This window comes from Mus musculus, chromosome 12, assembly GCF_000001635.26.
Source record: "Mus musculus strain C57BL/6J chromosome 12, GRCm38.p6 C57BL/6J".
Taxonomy (NCBI): Eukaryota; Metazoa; Chordata; class Mammalia; order Rodentia; family Muridae; genus Mus; species Mus musculus.
Genome location: NC_000078.6, coordinates 34,872,723 through 34,895,296, shown reverse-complemented (window position 1 = coordinate 34,895,296; position 22,574 = coordinate 34,872,723). Strand labels below are relative to the sequence as shown.

At 41.1% G+C, this 22,574-nt stretch overlaps 1 protein-coding gene, 1 long non-coding RNA gene and 1 other non-coding gene across 7 annotated transcripts in view; 1 reads left to right on the top strand and 2 right to left on the bottom strand.

Annotated features, from left to right (window-relative positions):
- Hdac9 (histone deacetylase 9) overlaps positions 1-22,574 on the top strand; it is an 869,516-nt gene that overhangs the window by 21,799 nt on the left and 825,143 nt on the right. Inside the window, exon 2 of one of the 5 annotated variants that reach the window (XM_011243917.3) lies at positions 16,484-16,600. The exons of the other annotated variants lie outside the window; for them this stretch is intronic. Within the exon in view, the coding sequence (XP_011242219.1) occupies positions 16,581-16,600 (20 nt within the window). The 5' untranslated portion in view covers positions 16,484-16,580. The remainder of the gene's footprint in view (positions 1-16,483; positions 16,601-22,574) is intronic. 5 annotated transcript variants of the gene reach the window in all.
- Positions 142-273, bottom strand: Gm24429. The gene has a single exon (XR_003950351.1). It is a non-coding gene; the product is annotated as a small nucleolar RNA SNORA17 (small nucleolar RNA).
- On the bottom strand, positions 5,940-21,043 carry Gm40875. The gene is made up of 3 exons (XR_872672.2): positions 20,968-21,043; positions 8,113-8,209; positions 5,940-7,332 (listed from the first exon to the last, which is right to left on the bottom strand). It is a non-coding gene; the product is annotated as a predicted gene, 40875 (long non-coding RNA).

Below are 22,574 nucleotides of genomic sequence, written 5' to 3'. Positions count from 1 at the left end.
AGTCTTCTAGTTCTTCTAGTCTCTGGCTGGAAGCATGTCTGGGTCTGTGTGGCACCACACTAGTGGCCCCCAGGCGAACTCCCTGTCTTGAGTAACCCTGGCAATGGACAAGTGATCATCTCAGGCTCCCGTTTCTCAGGGAATGTTGGGCTACTAATCATTCAGATGTTCATCGATCAGAACTCTGAGTAGAGGCATGGTCTCTCTCTTCTCTGCCACCTACTGACACACATGTGACACAGCAGCCACATCTGCAGGGCCTCCAGGGGTGGGGTCCAGGGTAACCTTAACGGTTAATATACTGACTCACACATGAAATATTGTTAGTAAGTGTTCTAACTGGCTTAGTGCATGCTATTTAGATCTCTTCACCCCTGGCCTGCTCCTGCTCACAGGGATGGGCATCGCAGCTTTTCTGTAGGACTCTCTACCTATCGAGATCTATGCGCATGTTTCTTAATACCACAGCTAGTTGCCACATGTGTCTGAGAAGCAGCAATATACCCAGTGGGGGACAAAGACTTGAGTCTACTTCATTTGATTTAACTATCAGTCTCCTGTGGTTGGTGGACAATCATGCCCAAGGATAGTGTCTTGTCTCAGAATCATTTGTTCATTTATTCAATACTATGACTTATTTGTGGCAGTGGTAGGCGGTTGTTGTTTGATTATGTCATTACTGGATGGATGGATTCTGCCATATTAGTTCAAAAACTGCAACATATTTCTTCAGGTTGCTTTCATTCTTTCCCCAAATGACCAGCAATATTGCATGTCACCTTTTCCATCAGGACCCTGTGTGATTTCTGTCATGTCCTTATTAATCTGGAGGTCCAGTCTTACTCACCATTTTACCCAAACCAGGCTTTATCACCTCCTTCTCTGTCTGCCTGTCTGCCTGTCTGCCTGTCTGCCTGTCTGCCTGTCTGCCTGTCTGCCTGTCTGCCTGTCTCTGCCTGTCTGCCTGTCTGCCTGTCTGCCTGTCTGCCTGTCTGCCTGTCTGCCTCTCTCTGTCCCTCTCTGTCTGTCTGTCTGTCTGTCTGTTTGCCTGTCTGTCTGTTTCCCCCTCTCTCAGCACTTCTCTCCCTTTCTCTCTCCCCCTCTCCCTCCCTCTCTCTGTCTCTCTCTCCCTCTCTCTCTTCCTCTCTCCCTCTCCCCCTCCTCTCTCCCTTTCTGTCCCTCCCTCTCTCTCCCTCTCTCCTTCTCTGTCTCTCCCTCTATTTCTCTCTCCCCCTCTCCTCTCCTATTTTCCTCCTCTCTGCCTGTCTCTCTGCTTTTCTCTCCCTCCATCTCTCCATCTCTCCTTCCCTCTCCTCCTCCTCTCTCCTCTCCCTTTCTCTTTTCCTCTCCCCCTCCTCTTTCCCCTCTCTCTCCCTCCCTCCCTCCCTCTGTCCCACCCTCCCTCCCTCCCTCTCTCTCCCTCTGTAACCCCTCCCCCTAGTGAGCTGGGTTCTCTTATATTTGCTAGTCTCTACATTTTAATCATTATCTTTCCTAATAAGCCATTTAAACTTGGATTATCTACATTACTTTCATTAATACCACTACCTCCACCACTGTCCTTACCTCCAACATCATTGATTATGCTGTGGTAGCCCATAGTTAAGGTTACCTACAGTGTTTGCTGGTATTCTGAACAGATTTACAATTAGTTATTTAGAAATGCCATCTTTGGATAGTCCCTCTCTAGTATTGATTTCTTTGCCCATTGTGCCCTCTGACCTTTCTCTGTTTAGGGAAAAGTGGGGAGCATTAAGTGAATTTAAATGTATCAGAATCCATTTGTTACATAAGTAATTCCGCCATCGTAAGCTTCACAGATGTTCCCCAAAAGACATGAAATCAATGCCATAGGCTGTCTTGTCGAGAAGGGAAGGGGTTTCTTCTTCAAATGACCAGAGTCTTTCACAAAACTCGTGGGTCTGTGAGAACAAGACTAAGGTTATCATCTTTCATGCATATGTTAGCCTTGGTATTGGACATGCAGATATTCTGTCTCATCTAATCCCACACATACACTGAGCCTATTTTAGAGGCTAACTATGCAGATTAACTAAAGCAAACTCTGATGGCATGTAGCGACATATTAGAAATTTCTATTACTTTTGATTTCCTGTTGGCATTTTCATACTCGACTTTCATGGAAATGTGTGAATGCACAGATTTCCGCAGAGACTTATCTTTTGCTCAGCCCAACTTAGCCACCCTTGGGCTTTATGGGCCCTCAGCATTTCTATTCACGATGATCTACACAAAAGGCTCTGCACTATGCTTTGTGATGAATCACTCCCGCTCCCAAGTCAGTCTTGTGTGTACTGGATTTTCATCTTGAAATCCGCCTTGCCCTCATCCCCAAAAGATGCAATTCCTCTGTATTTTCCTTTCCATTTCAGCACGACTGCTCATTGAGAGAACTTGTGGATGTACCTCCGAATAGATTTTATGTACCCAGAGAAAACCTGTCTATAGAATTTTAGACTCCTGCACCCACAGTCAAGTTTTGATGCTGTTATTTCTTTCACCAGCCTCAGAAGATGGAAAATCTAGTCTGCCTTTGTTACCATTTCCCCAAACCTCCCTGATAAACAATTCCCCTAGAAAGCCCTGATGCTATGTATTTGGGCCTGTGCTCATTTGCAGTGGTTGGGAAGGGAAGGGTTTGCTATAAATATATTTAAAAATCTCTTATCTACTTGTCTGACCTAATTTTTAACATTTACCCACACGAATACAAATGTTTGAGTTTAGTATTATACAGAACAGAAGTGTTTGCTATTTACTAAGTTCAGCAGAAGCCACATCCTGAACTTCTGTGCTGACTTGCCTGCTAACTGCAATAGTCCTTTGAAGCTACTACTTTTTGTCTATGGAAACAAATGCAGTAAACCAAGCTTCTATTATATTCTCAGAAGAATAAAGGCAATTATGATAGCAGTTTGGAATAATATGGCCATAGTCTTAATGTTTATAGACTGTCAGATCTAAAATATTCTGATGTGAGTTTGTGATTTTGAAATAGTGACTGAAAGGCCGGGGCCAGGGAATTGGCCTCAGAGAGTAAAACACTTGTTTTGCAAGGATGAAGAACACAGTTCAAATCCCCAGCATCATGTAAATGCCACACAGACATGGCAGCCTCTGAAATCTCAGCATTGATAAGGCAGAGCAAGCAGGTTAGCTAGTCCATCATAATAGGAAAGCTCTGGGTTCAAACGTGAGACCTTGCTCAATATATGGGGGAAGAGCTACCAACCCCTTCCCCAGTCTATGTAGCAGATGTGCAGCTTGGTCTTTATGTGGGTTTCCCAACAACTGGAGTGGGTGCTTACCCCTGCCTGCCCCTGGATCTAGTTCCCCTAAATAGGCTGCCTTGTCTGGTGGGAGCAGATGTACCTTGATATGCTGGGGTGGGCTGGAGGGGAAGGGGAGGGTGAGGTGGGGGAGGGGCAATGCTGGGGGGAGGGAAGGAGCAATCTGGATGTAAAGTGAGTGAGAGAAGAAAGCCCATGTCAACCTCTGACCTCTATAGGCATGTGCAAGTGCATACATGAGCGTGCACTCCACACAAGCACCTCATACATACACAATCGATTCAACTGTAAATATGTAAAAGCCTATCTTCTTACTTTAAAGAGTACATACATACTATTTTAAAGACATTGCCATGGTAAAAATATCTTCCGCGTTTCCCCAGGTACTTACCATTTGCAGTGTTCTTCACTGTGTGCTTATCCGAAATCCCTCATGCTGTCATCTTCCCAGGCCTCAAAGTCTTATTTTTAAACGTGTTTTGTAGCACAAATCTGATGGCCATGAAGGCTTTCAGGGTTTGTATGTCTAGAAACATCTTTATTTTTCTTCTTTTTGCATTGTTTTTGTTTGTTATAGAATCTCTAATAGCCTTTAAAAAAAACTACTTCACTATTTTCTCAATTGCATAGTATTTTATCTGAAGTTATCTTTGTTCATATGCATGTCTATCTGTATACTTATATACCATATGCATGTATATATGTATGTATGTCTGCATGCAATATGTATGTACATATGATAAATGTAATACATATGGATTAAGTGAGTATATTTCAGTGTCCTATAGGTTTTTTCTTTATGACTGGCTTTGAGTGAATTACTTGCTGTGCCATAGCTGCTCTTCATGTTCCTTTATGTTTGTTGATTGCACTTAGATGTGTGGGTTTGTAATTGCTGTAAAATTTGGGGAAAAACAAACCTTATGTCATTCCTTCTTCCTGATGGCTTAGTTGCTGAATCTCCATCATGGACGAGAGCTGCATGAAGCCTGGGGACTGTGTTTATCTTTCTTCCCATTTCCCCTGCTTTATTTTGGATAGTTTCTATAGCTGTGCCTTCAAGTTTGCTCCCAGTATTCATATGGAGTCTGCTTTTCGTCAGCACTGTAAATTTTCATTTGTTAAAGTTTTATTTGAGCACTTTAAAAATCTTCACAACTCTGTTTGACCATATGAACTTACTTAATGGATTTATAATAACTGCTTTGATGACCGTGAGTGCAAGTTCTAATGTCTTCTTAAATTCTTGGTCAACGTTGTTTGTTTGACTACTACTTCTACTTCTTCTTCTTCTTCTTCTTCTTCTTCTTCTTCTTCTTCTTCTTCTTCTTCTTCTTCTTCTTCTTCTTCTTCTTCTTCTTCTTCTTCTTCTTCTTCTTCTTCTTCTCTTCCCTTCTCCTTCTCCTTCTCCTTCTCCTTCCCCTTCCCCTTCCCCTTCTCCTTCTCCTTCTCCTTCTTTCTCCTCCTTTCTCCTTCTTCGTCTTCGTATAACTTGTGTATCTTCATCCTGCAGTGGAGGGGCTTGAACCCAGGACTCATGCATCTGAGGGAAGCACTGTGCTCTTGCTGACCTGAAGCAGTAGCCTTGTCTAGTAATGTTACATGGAGAGCAGGCATTATGGCATTTGCTTAGTTAGTATTTTTATGCCCCTGTAGATTGTCTTCAGCACTTCTTTTTTGGGGGGATGCAATTAGTGATTAGAAAAAAGTCTGCTCCTTTCTGGTCTTGTTTTTGAGATTCATCTCTAAGCATTGTCCTCAACACTGCATGAATTATGAGATATTTTTTCTCGCTGTGGCTGTGTGTCTGGTAGATAGAGGCACAGCTCCCTGGCGTATAGCATGCCCTGTATTCTTTACTCTGGTTCTTTTCCTGCTGTTGGGGATGGGGGATGTTTCCTGGTCACCTTTGTGTTGAATATCTAGTGAGGATTATCTGAAATTCTCCAGAGTTCTCTATGCAGCTTTCTTTCGTCTATTACACTTTTTGTTGATTCTTAGATTCCCTTGTTTCCCTAGGTTCTCAGACCCCGTCTTTCGTGACAGGAGAAGGCTAAGTCTAGATTTTTTCCCTTCGTTGTTTAGGACCCATAAGATGGCAAAATCATGGCTCTCCTATATTCAATTTCCCTTCTTAAGGGTTATCGCATATATTTGTAATTTTAAAGGATTATTTCCTAGTATTCAATGTCTTATGTAATTTGTGCACAACTTAATTTTTTTCTCAAACAGGAAGGCAGATCCAGTCTCTCTTGCACAAATATATTTGTTTAATGTTCAATTTAATGTAGTTTATTCTGCTATTTTATATTTTAACCATTTCCAAGTTTACTTTAATGAATATTTTGGATTATAAGCATAAATGAAGGTTTCATATATCATGATTGATGGTTTTATCATAGCCCTTCCCATTCAAAACTATTCTTAATAACTAGATAATGTTGGTAGATGTTTGCAATCCTGACTTCTGAGGGGACTGAGGTGGGAGGCACATGAGTTCAGAGCCAGCCTGGTGTATATCACAGAGCCTTATCTCAAAAGACCCCACATGAACCCCCACCAAAATTCCAAACAATAAAAAGGCAAGAAAACAGAAAACAAAAAAATAATTCTGATTTTGCTGAAAAAACTACTGTTTCATAAAATATATTCTGATCACGGTTCCCCTCTCCGAGACTCTCCTTACTTTCCCACTCCCAGACCTCCATACGGTTGTTTCTCATTCTCTTCTGCAAAAATACCCTAAGCAAACCAGAATTAAGAGCAAAGCACAAAGAAAACCAAACACTTACATTCTTGCGCATGCAAACACACACACACACACACACACACACACACACACACACACACACAAACACAAAATTAGAAATCATAAACATATTACAAGCAAACAACCAATAGGAAAAAAGGCCCAAGCAACAGAATATAAGACAGACTGTCTACAACAATATAACTGAGTCAAATTTGTGTTGGCAATCTTCTGCTGGGCCCGGGTCAAACATGTAAGTGTGGTTAACACACCCAGTGAAGCTTCATTAGAGAAAAGTGTTTTTTTTTTTTCTTGCAGGCAGGTGTCATTGGAGATAGCCTTGGAATATCTAGTCCCGTCCCCTCAACACCCCTCCGCACTGGGGCCCCATCTGGTTTGAACTTGTGCCAGCCCTGTGCATGCTGCCACAGTCTTTGTGGGATCACGTGCACATTAACCCTGTTGGGCTGGGGTTTCTGAAGCACTCTTTCCATGATGTCATAGGACCCCTCTGGTTCTTGCTATATTTCTGTCTCTCTTCAGCATTAGTTCCCTGAGCTCTGAGGGGAGGGCTTTAATGAAGAGATCTTATTTATGACTAAGTGTTCCAGAAATCTCTCGTTCTTCACACATTGTCCAGTTGTGAGTTTCTGGTTTAGTTTCCATTTACTACAAGGGGAAGCTTGTCTGATGATGGTCTATGGGCATAGCAGCTTGTCCTTGGAAGTCATTTTATATTGTTATATTCCTCTAGCAGTACTTGGTATTTTGTTTTCCTCTAGATTCATGGCCTATCTTGTCTCAGGCTTTTGGCTACCCGGGCAGTGCCAGGCATGGGTTCTATTTTGAAGAGTGGGCTTTAAATACAATCAGAGAACGAGTGGTTACATCCATAACATGTATGCCACCAGTGCACCAGCATGTCACAGGGCACATCACTTGTAGATCACAGGGTTTATTGTTGTGCTGGTGGCTACCTTTCTCTTCTAATAGTGAGTAGAGTACCTTCAGACCCATGAACAATAGTCAGTAAGGTTTTATTCCTAAGCTACTCAGAGATTAGGAAGTTAACTTGGTTGCGAATGATAACATATACTTTTATGTGCAGATGAGATGCTACTATAGGGGCTGATGAGATAACTCTGCAGGTAGAGATCTTGCTTCCAAGCCTAATCACCTTAGTTTGGCCCCAGGATCTATGAGGTAGGAAGACAGAGCTGTTTTCCCCACGTTGTCTTCTGTATGCCACTTGTATGCCATGACACATGACCCCTGCAATGAATCAAAAAAGCATCATTATGAAAAAAAAAAAGATAGTAGTGTAGAAAAATACCACCATTTAAAAAAACAATGACGGAAGCCAAGTAGCTTTGAATATATGTGAATGAGCATGAACCAGCGTATGCATTACTGAATTTTAAATAGGATCATCTTTTATGGATCTTGTTTATGGGGTTCTACAGTTCGCGCAGCGACCCCTAGAATGCTCATGTATTCAGCAGTAATGAACTTTGTGCTAGTGAATTACATTATTTTTAATCCACTTGCATGTTTGAGTGATAAAATATAGCACGGTGAACTAATATGAGAGCAAAGCAACAGAATTCAGGAGCATATCTTGCCATAGTGAGCACATCTTGCTACTTTGAGAGTTTCCTGGCAGTAAGGGCACAATTGACTGTGAGAATGTAAAAGAATTCTTTGAGGTGGTATAGTTCCATATGCTGTGAGAATATGTCAATGATTTTTTAATTCTGCAATTTGAGTTTTTAATGTAGTCGTTTGAAAGCTAGTTGTTAGGCATGGCAAGAAGACCAGAGTTGCTTTAGAATGCTAAGGCAAATAATTTTGTGAGAAGAAATTAAAATTAACTTTCCCTTTCTTCAGCACTGAAATAAATATCAGCACCGTGATGCCAAAGCTTGTGGCGATATTACATTGCTGCTTCCAGTATTTGAGCATAAAGGTTAGACTTAAGCACTCCTGTAAAGCTGAAGCAACGTATAAATAATTTATAGAATTTGAAACATAGAATCACAAATAGGAAAATACCTCATTGATGGGAGACTACAGGTTGTCTCTCAGTGTTTTTTCCTTATTGTTTCCAGATGCAGAGCCTCTTAGGTCATTAGAGAGCGCCTCCTATAGGCTAAGAATGACATTTGTTAGCCTCCCTTGTAGATAGGCATCTCCACACTTGGCAGAATTCTGTGCATAGGAAGTAAATGGATAGAATGTGTGGGACTTCCAGATCAGCTTTGGAAGGGCTGAGATATACAGAGCCATCTCCTCTTCTTTCTTTGTTAGTAGAGGGTGGATAAACACTTAGTCCATGCTGCGGAGACCAGTGACCAATGGACAACAGGTTTTTTAACAAAGGTCTGGGCCCAGGATAATGAATTTTTGCTTTAAGTAGAGTTGCCAAAATAGATTGAAATCCTATCTAAATTGTTTCTGTGGCTGTCTGTCATCTGGCGACAAAGTTATATGCCTTGTTACTATCATTTTTGCATTAAAATATGTCAATAGTTGATTTTTAAACTGAATTTAAAACTACCATGCATCATAGAGATGCAAACTTTCAAGCCCTGCCCATATATCTCTAACCTCTCTCTGTCTCTCTGTCTCTGTCTCTCTCATCTGTCTACCTATCTATCTACCTATCTAGGTTTGGGAAGAAAGGCAAAGCTAAATAATCCCAGAACTTTATTTTCTTACAGACACCCACCAAACATTTCCCCCATTTTTTCTGTGTTCCATATTTCTTAGATGTTAAATAGCAACATCTCCTTTTAGTCTCAGTGTGAAATGCTTCTTTGTGCTGTTTCACTCTGCCTGTGACATTCCACTTCTGAAGATGGCCATCGCAGCCACTCAGATAGCCCAGAGGCTGGCAGTTTCCTCTGCCGTCTCTCTTCTCTCATCTGCTTCGTGGATCCTCTTATCCAGCTCTGTAGAGTGGGCAGATTTTTTTTTTTGTCTTCCCCACTGTGTCATGCAGATGGCAAATCTATCATGTGTTTTGAGGGTTGTGTACAAACTTAAAGGAATGTTAAACCAATTTGTAATACTGATTAATAGGATGTGGCAAGTAAAGGCTCATGTCTGTGACCTGGAAGATCTGACTACACTATTCCTGCATTTCTCAGAGCATTGTGGTGGGGGTGCTTACAGCTGCATCTTTTAGTTTCTAGCATCATGCTTCAGTGACTGTTGCTTATGCCTTGCATATTTTATTTTTCCCTAATTGCCTGTATTTTATGTATTTGAAGTCTGTCGAATTCATTTTCTCCAGCAATCATTTATTTTCTCATCTTTCTGAGGGTGTTTTCGTTTTCTGCCTCATTTCAGTTCCTGTTCTGCTTTCCTGTTTCTGCTTCTGTTACGTTTCTGACTTGTAGAATTCTGACCTTCATGCCTCTTGTCATAACTGAATTATTTAATCATCCTTCATACTACTTACAGAGAGACTTGTCTAATATAAAAATATGTTTGTCATAATCCTTTGAGAAACAGTTTTAAAATCAGTAGATCTCTATGAACTTCTGAACTACTCTTAGGGTTAGGAGAGCGAGAGCGAGAACGAGAGTGAGAGAGAGAGAGAGGAAAGAGGGGGAGAGATAGAGAGAGATAGAGGGAGAGAGGGAGAAAGGGATGGGGAAGAGGTTTTCAGATAGAAATGTGTGTATGAATGTTTGTAGCTATGTGCTATAACAAACAGAAATAATCCAAATATCTACTACCTTTGCAAAGATTTTTAAAAGGTCTATACCTACATATTAAGATATTATTGTACATAAGAAACATAATGTATGATTCCATGTATGTGAATGGCCTGTGGGGGAGGTAGACTGGGGTTACATGGGTATGGGATTTCTTTGGGGAGCAATAGGAAGGCTGTGGTATTAGATAGGGCTTACAGTTGCATTATCTTTGTGATTAGTATTAACCATTGGATTATATAGATTAAAAGGTAAAGTTTTAAACATATAAACTATATCTGATGAAGAAACCAGGTAATAGAATGAAACCAAGCCCAAGAGCCTAGAAATGAAGAGATTAGCTAAGATGTGTCCCCTCAGAACTTGCAGCTAGAGAATGTGGAAAGCAGCTGCTTTGATTTGAATCTATGGGTGTGGCCACATCTCAGTGTTAGTTGGTTCAGCTCAGGCAACCAACTGATTCTGTGGGACACTTCATGGCTGTCCTCCCCTCCCCTGTCTTGGTTAGAGTCATTTCAAGGAAGGACCCTCAATTAAGAAAATGCCTCCTTAAGCTCCCACTGTAGGGCATTTTCTTAATTAGTGATTGATGGGGAAGGGCCCAGCCCATTGTGTGTGGTGCCACCCCTGGGCTGATGGCCCTGGGCTCTGTAAGAAAGCAGGAGTGGGTGGGTAGGGGAGTGGGGGTGGGTGGGTATGGGGGACTTTTGGTATAGCATTGGAAATGTAAATGAGCCAAATACCTAATAAAAAAATTAAAAAAAAAAAAAAAGAAAGCAGGATGAACAAGCCAGTAAGCAGCACCCCTCCATGGCCCCTGGTTCTGTTCTTATCCCCAGGTTCCTGCCCTGAGTGAGTTCCTACCCTGACTTCCCACGTAGTGATGGACTGTTACTTGGAAGTGTCAGCCAAATTAACCCTTTCCTCCCCAAGTTTCTTTCGTAACGGTGCTTCATCATGGCAGTGGTTACCCTAACTAGGACATCATGGTAAATAGTAACCATGTATCTTCTTATCTCCATCTTGTCTGAGAATTTCTCGGGATAGCCTTTCCTCCCCTCCCCATTCCTTTCCACTTTACTGTTCATTCTCAGTGGAAAGCACTTGGTCAACTTTGAAATGATGCTCAATGCAGCTGTAGGACATTGGCCCTGTTAGAATCTGTGATCTAAGGACCTGAGAAAGGCTAGATTTAAGGCATAAAGTGGACATTAAAACAGCACTCTCTCCATCAATTTCTTAAATATGTGTTTTGCTGTTGCAAACAATGTTTCTTTCTTATAATCAGGCAATCATTACATCAAAATTCTTATGTTAACACTGATCTACTTTGTATTTGTCTTTTGTACATTGGTAAATAACGGTCGATTGATGTTTTCTCTTGGAAAAATGCAATTATCCTTGCTTTGAAAGGATTCCTTCTGTTTTTACCTTTGATATTTTCACAGAGAGGCATTTCATTTCTATGATGTGGTATTTCTTTTGGGGTCCAATTATTACAGTTTGTGGCAAAGATTTGCACACAGGTCATTTGCTTTGAGGCAAAAGGCAAAGTACCCATGTAGTCCTCCAAGTGGAGAAGACAGGAAGAGGTTGTATTAAATCAGCTGGTCTGAACAAGAGAAACAGAATTCTGGGGATGCTATGGAAACCACAGTTTGGAGCTTTCTCCTTCAGAAGCAACCGACCTAAGGTCTTTTACCATAAAACCAGTTATTCTTTAGTTGAGGACAGCTTCCAGAAGCTAGAAGTCCCCTGAGCTTCTATTCTGCAATGCAAGTCTAGAGAAAGTCTTTGGGCAAAGAAATGCATGTGTTGGCAGTTGGAGGCCCGTGGGCATATGCTTGAACAGTAATGGAGTGTGGGTGGCACTAATAGAATCCACTGTAAATACAGGTGGTGATCCTTGTAGGAAGAGGGCTAAATTGTGAAAAAGACCCAAATTGAAGTTAGCCTTTTTCAGGATGATGATGAAGAAGAAGATTTATGCCCAGATAAGCACCCACGGTGTAAAGTGCTGTTCTAAGCAGTAGGATATACTAATTACTTTGTAGACACACTTGGTTTTGTGAAGTTTAGGTTCTCTTACATAAATACTTATTTCACTTCTTTCAAAGGTGAGAGTCAAATTGAAAATACTTAGAAGATTTAAGAAAATATTTCAAACTTATTAAGATACCCGAATTACATACATCGAGACTGCTGTGTAGAAACATATCAGCCAGACTATTCTGTCAGGGATATTAACCTGTGCAAAGCCCACTCCTGCTCTGGGCTATATGAATCTGGTCTCTGTGTAATATAACAGCGAATTTCTAAGTTCCATGTAAGCAAGAAAGCGACCATGGGGATGGTTATTTTTAGCCACCGGCAGCGAAGACAACCCAGGGAAAGTGGATGAAATGAACCTTAAAGTAAGAGGCAGGATTAGCCGTGTAGAAATGGAGGACTTATGAAGAAATAGTGCATTCTGGGAGAGCCGGAGCAGTCCTGGTGGCAGCACAGATGGGAGCCCACTCTGCTCAGGTAAAGGGTTTGAACTCACAGGGGTCTCCAGGAGATGCTGTGGATCTGTCCATAGCTAGTAGTTCTGTTTATACTGTCAGGTTGGCTTAAGGACATGGTATAAGAATAACTCAGGTAAATCACTGTCTCGCTCTATTTGGAATGCTGTAAACAAAATCTCCAAGACTGTGATTTATAGAGGAAAGAGTATTGGGTTCACTGTTCTTGAGGTTGGAAAGTCCAAATAACATGTGCTGGTGTGACCCTCCAGGCTGCATCCTACTGTCTGGATGGTACTTCAAAGACAGGGCCAATTACTTATCAAGCAGTCAGCCCATATGGGTAAGTACTAACACATTTCTTCATCAATCCCTGCACAAAGGCATTGCTCTTACCACTCAGGTGCCTTCTACTAGTTCTCCACGTCTTAAAGATTCACCATGTCTCAAGTCCATTACACTGGAGACCAAGTTCATGAGCCTCTGGGTGACACCTACATATAAACCATGGCAGTCCTGAAAGTCTCAGGATATGTCAAAGTGTCACCTTTGGCTTTTCTGTGGCTCTTAATTGGGATTGTAAGTCAGGTTTCCCTGAGAATCTTTCAGCCCCAAGTAAAACAAGCTTCCCCAAGACTTATGGTATATTAGTCCCCCAGTGTCAGCCATGAAAAAGGATTATGTTATAGCAAGAATTTGAGAAACCCAGCATTATAGATTGAGTTCGTGGAGAGTTACAATGAGATATTAGCCACTCTGAGAAGACTCTCAATAAATAAACATTTACTTTATTTAATATTGTGCAGTAGTTTTATTCGTTTCCTAGTTTTTTGCCTCTTTAAGGGAATACCCATTCGTGCTACTTTTCAAAAAATCTTATTTCTATTAGACCAAATGTTTTACTAATAATTATATGCCAACATTAAGATGGTCTACCATAGCAATCTTTTTGAAGTATTGTAAATGTCTTTAAAAAGTAATACCACTGGGCTGAGGGTGTAGCTAGGTGGTAGAACACTTGCTTACTAAGTGTAAGGATTGGCTTCCATCTTTAGTTCTAAAAAACAAAGTGAAACAGCATTGCCACTTAATTTCTGAAGGGTGGGTGCCATGCTTGAAACCCCAGCTCTTCCCTTTGAAACAATATGTTCTTTATATTTTAGAGTCTCCCTCTGGATGCTCATGTGAGACAGTTTATCAGGAGTCTTTGTTGTCAACCATTGTGCAAACTTTTACACATTTAATTTTCTACATAGAATTATGTTACCCTTTGTATCCTGCCTTCTTAGATCTCAGACTTCTCTAGAAGTTTTTCTTTTTAAAGTTATTACTTGAGAGAATATGAAAACATTCCCCCAGATAATTTAGAAAGTTTGTTTCAATTTTTTCTTCTTGGATTTATGCCATCATCATTAAAGTAAGTGGATAACTTTCAAGGTGAGTGGCTTTAAAAGGCAGAGCAGCTACTTGGATGCTTGCTTTCTTTGCAGAACAAATGGTTTGTGCTTTCATAGCAGTAAAAGGAGCTCCAGCTTCACCCTATGCATTGTCTCTGCTTGGCAGAAGTTTATGATCCTGTTGGGGGAAGACATAGGTTCAAAGGAGCAACCCTTGCAGGGAATAAGAACAATGATGGATTGATCAAAGTGTTATGAAAATGGAGTGGAAGACATGCTTCCTGCTTCAGGTTCAGAAATACACTCCGAAGCACGATGATATAGGATGCACTATGATAACAATGTGAAAGGAGGAAGGTAGTCAAGGCAGGGCAGAGTGAATGGGCAAAGGCCCAGAGCTTTGAAGGAGAGTAGGTGACTATGGGGAATGTGGACTATGGGCAAGTGGAGAGTGTTTAAGCCTGGGAAGCCGGATGCGTTCTGACTACAAAGGCTTGCAAAGTTTGGAGTGAAGACTTCAGCGTTTATATAATTGCTTGAGCAGCCTTAATAGATTATTAAACAGGAGGTTGCATAGTTCTTGTTAACTTTGTTTTGGTAGCAGCATGCAGTTGATTTGGAGTGGGGAGAGACAGAAGCTGAGGGGCTCTGGAGGCTAATGTGTGGTCCAGTCAAATGTGAGCATACATGAGGTAGTAGTCACAGAGATAGCAACAAGTGGATAGATCAGAAGGATACTTAGGAAGTAAGGAGGTAGGTAGTAACAGGTGACTGGTCACCTGGTATAGGGAGGAGAGCCTGGAATTCTCTCCCATTGGTGAGGTTTGCACCTGGGTACCTTTCAGGAATGTAAGACTTAGGAGAAACAAACCCCTGTGGGCATTTGCTTGTGTTATAGGCTTTCTGTGTCTGAAATCCTTACTAAGTATTGATTATGATTTCATCTGTTCCCAGAACATCTTCTCTGTTGGAGAGTGCGTTGGGCTCTGAGAATACGGAAAAAGAATCAGTATGTCCCATGTATCTGTGAAACAGCCGAATGGGAGAGATAGGTATTAGTGATGACCCAACTAATTACTTAATTAGTAAGAAAGCAAGGAGGGGAGCTACCTAGGAAGGCAGCCGGCAATCTGTTATGGAGTTCAGCCCACCAGAGTGTCCTGCTGTGTGAGAGAAATTTGGAGGTTACTGGAGAGTAGTTGCTTATTGAAGCCCTGGTGACTGGTTTTGCAAAATGCCCAGGGAAGGGAAGGGAGCCTTTCAGGAGGATGGTGGGTGAGCATGGGAAGTTAGGAAAGGAAGAAGAGAGTAATAGAGAGAGAAATGGAATGGGCTTAGCCTATTTCACGTTAGTCAAATAAAGGACATATACTGCTTCCCTGGTTTTAAGATTACCTATCTATGTAGGCACCAGCAGCAAGAGCAGGCACTGTGAAGCTGGGTGGGTACAGATGACTTATCTGACAGGCTGTGATGGGTCTGGGCTATGCTGGCTTGTGGGGGCCAGACTGGTTGAACTTTGAGAAATTAAGTACATTGGTTGTTAAGGACAGCCATGGACAAAAAAGAAACGGTGCTCTTATGACTAAATACACTAAATTAAAGTAAGCATTAAAAGCACACCTTCCCTAGGTTGCTTTCTATCTTTTGTGTCTGTTTGTCTGAGGGCTAGGCATGCCTCTTCTCTAGCCCCTGCTCACTGACTCTACATTAGCCGCAGCAGAAATGTCTACCAACACTTGACAACGCCGACTCTAAATCATAGGTTTTGTTTTGCTTATTTTCTAGATGAAAAAGTAACAGAGTCAAGATGGTACGGTACCTACCATTAAGTTGTGTCAGATAGAGAGGACCTTGGATACCATGGTGGAAACATTTTTCTAGTATTTGTAAATTGTTAACAAACTCAAGAAAGAAGTGTTCCTGTCAATGATGAGTGAGACAATTTTATTATTTGTGAATTAGGAGTCATGAGTCTCTTATATCAGCACAATTTATAACAGACATACACACAAATATATGTATTTTACACACACACACACACACACACACACACACACACACACACACACACACACACACACACACACAGACACACAGACACACAGACACACAGTTTTTTTCTATCAAAGCCTGAGCTAAACATTTACCAGCACACAGTAGCTATGTGTATGAGATGTCACAAAACAGGTCACATCTATTCTTCCAAAAAGGATGGTACTTGGGGTTGCTGGGGTAGGGTAGGTATGAGCCTTAGATACTATACCTGTACTTATAAGACATTTGCAGTTGTAAGACCATTGTTTGTTTACTGTCTTTGTATATGGATGGATTTATAGTCCTACAGTGAGAAGCCAGTGCTAGGTGAAGACTAGAGGAGGTGGTACAATGAATGCTGGGAGTGGTGGCAAACAAGATGGAAGGAAAGATGTAGAAGATGCTCATGGGGAAAGCAACCTTGCAAATGAGTAAGCCCCCCTCTCCCTTCTTTGCTAAAGGATAAGGAATGACAAGCTTCAGCTGTGATGGGTTCCTGTCCGTGTAGAGTGAAGTTACCTCAGTGAGTTGTGATTTAGGAAATAGGCAGATGGAGTTGAAGGAGAAACTCGTCATTTATGAATAAATCATAAAAGGTGAACACTGTGGTGACCAGAGCTAGTTTTCGTGCCGATTGAATCTCTGAAATATTATATTTTTAGCCTGTTTTGTAGGCTGAAATATTTAACAAAAATGAGAGACAATTTAAAGGTGCCTCCTGCGTTTAAATGCCAAGTATTATTTCTTTTGCTTGGCTTTACAGCACGATGCTACATTTCCATGGACACGGATTGAGCTTCCACAAGATGATCAGAAGTGGGGTATAATTTGAGGTTGACTAAGCTGCATTCGTTGCATGCATGGATAGTTTGAACACAAGGTAAAATGTTATCCAGACTGCTGAAGAAAACAAGTCTTATTTTGGAACATGAATTTTTTTTTCAGCATTATAATTTATGACTTTTTCACTTGGGCTCTTGCTTCTAACATACACGCATGCATATACACATTTACACACACACTCACACACACACAGGCATACACACACACTCACTCACTCACACACAGAAAAAATGCATTAAGATTTGCTCATGCTGTTACATTCTGTTTATTTTCCATTATTAGAATTTACAGTCTCTGGTTTTGCTTGGCTGAAAACTATAAGATATAAAGATGTTTTAAATTTGCTTACTACCCTGACATTTCTCATCTTTTCAGACCTGTTTTCTCTAGCTTTCAAACAATCACCCTCAATATTCATAGACATTCATATTAAAGAGGGCATTGTGGTGGACATCAGTAACTCCACCACTTGAGATGCTGAGGTAGGAGGATCAAAATTTGAAGCCAGAATGGGCTGTACAGTAATACCCTGTTTCAAACAGGCAACAAAACAAAAAGATACTTGTTATGATGATGACAAGTGTGAATAGTAGTAATTAGATGTGCATATGCAACCTCCCTTTTCTGTGTCATTGTAGCCATCACTCGTGTGTGTGTGTGTGTGTGTGTGTGTGTGTGTGTGCCATATGTGTGTGGAGATTAGGGGTTGACAACAATGTCTTCCTTAGTTAGTCATCCCCTTACATTTTGAGACAGCCTCTCAGAGTAAACATTGAACTTACTGATTGCCTACAGTGCTGGCCACAAAGGCTCCTGGGATCCAGTTTCCACGCACCTCTCCAGTGACACACCCATTTTCCCTTCACATGAATGATGTGGAGTGAACTCAAGTCCTCAGGTTTGTGTGACATGTACCGACTGAGCTAACTTGATGTCCAGTCTCTGTAACTACCACTTTTGAGCCTTGGGGTTATCTGGCCTCCTGACAGCACCCTGGCACCCTCATGGTGTTTCAGATTTTTGGCTGAAGATTTGATGACACTGGAAGCATGATCCTTCTTTCTGTAGACAGAGTTTTACAATGAGAATATTTTGTGCCGCACTGAGAGAGCTACTCATTTTGTTTGTTGATTGACTCTTGGTTTGAAGATGCCACTGCTAGTGTAAGCCATGTTTAAGTTTGGAAAGGAGGGAGTGGTCAGGGTTTTTTATTTTTCCAAAGATTCTTGCCACTTCGGTGACCAGTGAGATTTAAGCAGAGCTTGGCTGAAGAAGTTTCTCTAGCAAATTTGTATTTGGTATTACACAGGACACCCAGTATCTGGTACAACCTAACCACCTTTCTCTTTTACCATCAGAGACAGCAAAGAAGTTATTAGGGAACCATCCAGCTAAAAGATGATCCCAAAGTCTGCCTAGTCCTAACCTTTGCATTTCTATAATCAAGTTAAAGCCCTCTTCACTAGAAAGCATCTCCAGGTCCTGTTGACTTCGGTCTAGATTTTATTTTTGGTTAGTAAGAAAAGATTTGACACAATTTTTTTTTTTGACAAAGGACTTCATTCTTCATAGTCAATCTAGATAGATCAGTCCAAAAAAGACAAAACCCACGATTTGAACAGGAACTGGTGTTATCTGCATCTCTTTACAAAACATGGCTGGTGTTCAAAGGCTCCCATGGAAATGATCAGCAAAGAAGAAAGCAGCCTGACAGTGCTTGCTGATGGTATTTACAGAGGAGTGATTTCAGGTAGTGCAACTGACTCAGTGAGGTGGTTTAGTGAGTAAAGGCTCCTGTGAAGATGCCCGACGACCCTGGATTTGATGGCCAAAATCCACAGGGTGGAAAGAGAGAATGGGCTTCCATAAACGTCCATACATGTATCATGATGTGTATGTATCCAGCCATAGCCACACACTCTCTCCTCTTTCTCTCAAATCTTAAGTAAAACTTTTCTCTAAAATTTAAAATAAAAATTTAACTATGTCCATTGCTGAGTAGTTTTCTGACTTATGTGGGACCATTTATCAAGATTCTTGTTTTAAATATGTTAATTGCCTTTTATGGAGTCAAAAATGTTAGGAAGGAGTGAAATTCTGATGCTCATGTATGTACTGCTAGAGGCTTATGGGAGTGATCTTCAAAGGATCAAATGTTTTCAGCACAATTAAAAGACAATTATTAAGGTATTTGAAAAATTAAATCCAGGTGTGTGTGTGTGTGTGTGTGTGTGAGAGAGAGAGAGAGAGAGAGAGAGAGAGAGAGAGAGAAAGAGAGAGGAAGAGAGAGAGAAAGAGAGAGGAAGAGAGAGAGATCTTAATATCTTAATGGTATTGATCATTGATGAATCAAATATATTATTTGTATGGGCAATATTTCATAACAGCTTACTTTGAGGCCAGACAGCTTGCTGTATCTGCCAGGTGTGTGGACATTATGGCCATTTTACCTCGGCACTAAAACCCTCAGCATTGGTACAACCATCATTATCACTGTGCGCTTGACAGCTCTTCTGGGCTGTCCCAAGTTCATGTAGTTTCTGGGATGTATGTGTGAGAGCAAACACAGGCAGTCTTGTACTGCCTAAATGGAAATGCCTTATTGTAATTTTGATTTAGTTTATCAACTAGAAGGTTTGATAGAGATTTCTATAAAATGTGGTTCATTTCTCACAGGAAAGTGTCATCTAAATTGTGAAATTCTGCAAAAGGCTGGTGTGCGTGGCTCACTGCTTTCCTGCTATGAGAAGACTCTTCCTCCACTGGTGACAGTTTGATAGTGACTTTTCTTTTTCAAAGTATGTTAATAAAAATTTGATACAGATTGCTTTGTTACCACAGACTGGGTTAGCTCATTTTTATGTAGTGTTCTTTATTTTATTAAAATTAACTAAAATGCGACCATTTTCCTTTTTGAGACAGTCCCTAGCCTAGGGACTGGCCTTAAACATGTTACATTGCAGAGCGTGGCTTTCAATCCTCCTGCCTCCACTTTGCCAGTATTTGGGTTCACAAACTGAGCTACATTTTCACCTCCTTAAATAAATACCTACTAGAAAAATATCCAGATGGGAAACTCTTACATATAAACTAGAAAGTCATGCTTTATGTTTCTGATAAGGGTAAGCTGAGAAGTGTTATTCTTCAGCCATCACTTGCTTAAAGGATAGTAACTGAAGGAAGTTGCTGTGCACCCCCTTCATATCTTGAACTGTAACTGCAGAGGGCTGCGATTGTTGTTCAGTCTCGTAATTGATGCTACCTTGTTCTAGCAACATTCTTTCAAAGTTTTAATTCATTCTACATCGGTCCTACTTTGATTTTAGTCCAAATGTGAATTAAATAGAATAATAAAAAATTACATAAAAATCAGCTCTCCATAATTCTGGGCACGTTTCGTAGCCCAGCTCCCTTTCATAAAATTCAGCTCTATATTTCATAGTGATTGACTCACAGGAGCAAGACCTGTGACTTCTCTCTTGCTACATGACCTTGGGGAAAATTGGCTTAAATGTATGAAAGGATATTTCAGGCACTGACTCAGACTAAATAAATGTGCTAAATTTGATACAGTGAGTGGGAAATTTTTTCTCACCACATGGAACCACTAATGAGCTTGGGAAGTAAACATAGTTAAGTAGGCATAGTTGCTTTTTTGTTACAATCCTTCTGAATTGGCCAGTTAGCATGAATAACATTTCAAGAACCTCACGTTTTGTAGGCTTAACACTGACCAAAAACAGCCGAACCAAACCACAGTACAATAAACTGTTTTCTGGTTAGAGGGATATAGGAGATTGGCTTGCCCTCTTACCCCACCCCCCCACCCCCCAAGAAATGTGTACCAGCCAAAATCCCAGGTATTGTGACCTCATTTAAAGTAGAAAGGATGTCTGCAGATATAATCAGAGTAAGATGAGCTTCTGTTGTAATAGGACATGCCATCGGTCCAGCATGCCTGATATCCTTGAAAGACAAGAAGGCACAGGGACTGACATGCAAGGGGAGGCAGCCACGTAAGCAGAGAGGTTAGAGCTGTGCTGCTGCGTGCTTAGGGATGCTGATGTTCGCAAGGTGGGAGGAGCAAGGGAGGCTTCTACTCAGAATCTCAAAGGAAGCAGGCCTTATGGGCACCATCACACCAGATTTCTAGCTGCTAAAGTTTGGAGAAGATAAATGGCTGTGGATATTAGCCACCCGGTGTGTGGTCCCTTGCTATGGCAGCCCGAGGCAGCGAATTCAGGAGTAAGCATGGGCACTACCCGACAGCTACCATCACATCTGAAAAGCTGAACGGATTTTTTTTCTATGTTCTTACAGTTTTTTGTCTTCTGGGAACTGGACTGTGTGTGCTCCTTCACCATTTAATGTGGCAACAAAATAATCTCTCTGGTTCTTACTTACTTGCATGGCAGTGGACGGGGTGTCCGGGACTGTTTCCAGTGGTCAGAATATTGAGCCTTTATGACGCTTCTCCTGAGCCAGACCTGGGCATCTGTGTTCCACGTTCGTTCTTTCGTTTTCCGCTCACAAGAAGCCTGCGAGGGATGTTTCGCTATCCCAATCTCACAAATAAGAAATGCCAAATAAGGGAATCCTCCGTGACTTCTCAGTTTTTCTTGCTTTATTGCTTCCAGGACTTTGAGGCTGACAAATAGGTCAGGAAGACTATCAGTCTTTATGTTTCTATGACGGGAAGGGCACAGGTTCCTAACTTATATGGGTAGGATGGTGAATGTTAGGCTGACATAGATGGCGATGCCACTGTTTCTTTAGTGTTAAGACAGCACATGCTTTCATTAAGAATGATCTTCATGGGGCTGGAGAGACGGCCGAGTTGTTAAGAGCACTCACTGCGCATCCAGCACCATGAAGGCTGATTCACTTGCAATTCTAGTGCCAGGGTGTCCTCTTCTGGCCTCTGTGGGCACCTATGTGTGTGGGGTGAACATAAACTTGCACAGCTCCACATGCATACATACAAATTAAAAAAATTTAAAATCTCTTTTTTTGTTATACTTGAACCTGTCGATTGTAAAACGCATTGTAAGAAAGCTGTATTTTCTCGCTCGCCTGACAATCTTGTTTTATGAGCTCCTCGTTTGGAAATGATGTAATAGAGACGTCCGATGCTTTAGCTATCATTATTGACGTTCACTTTGTGACAGTCACAGCATTATTTAAAGCAAAGTGACATGGGCAAAATTAGGATTTGACGTCTTGACAACCAAAGCTTGATAAAATGAGGAGGTCAGATTTACTAGCCTTCACGTCTCCACCCCTTTTTTGTCCCATGAGGCAATTTTTGTGTATTCCTGTACTACAGCAATATGGAGCCATTTATCAGGCAAATTGACCAACTTGAAGCATCTGGGTTGATGCTTCAAGGAGAACAGTGACAGACAGGTCAGATGAGGGATCCAGCAGTGACCATGGGAATAGAAAGATGATCTTGGTATCCTTAATCACTGTAATTAGTGACTGGACAAAAATCAAGTCTTTTTTTTTAATTTTTGTTTAACTTTTTGGTTGGTTACTTTCTAATTCAAGAACATAGTAACACATTTGACACTGGGTCTTTACCATGAACCTTTTAGTAAGTGTAAGATAAAAAATTATAGGAGGAAAGATGATGTGTCTTAATCACAATGCTGATAAATCCATTCCATGCTGTTTATACAAAACAGGTAGTTACTATGTCACACCATCAAACATTCTTAGAAAATCTAACCAGCAATAAGTAGTATTTGTGTGGACTCTAGAGACAAAATCAATCTGGCCAACCACTGTCTGTTGATTAAGTGGGGCTATGAAAGGCTGACTGTTTTACCTTGGTGGATGGTGGCTGCCATGAAAATGTTTGTCATGGCACAGTAAACAGACAGGATACCGGTTTCTTGCTCCCCGACCTTGCTTCAGTTAAATTTGTCTTCTGTAGTCTAACCAGAGAACTGTCAGTCTTCTGAAGACCTGGGCAGAAAGGTGATGGAAACAGGAAGAGAGTCTGAGGA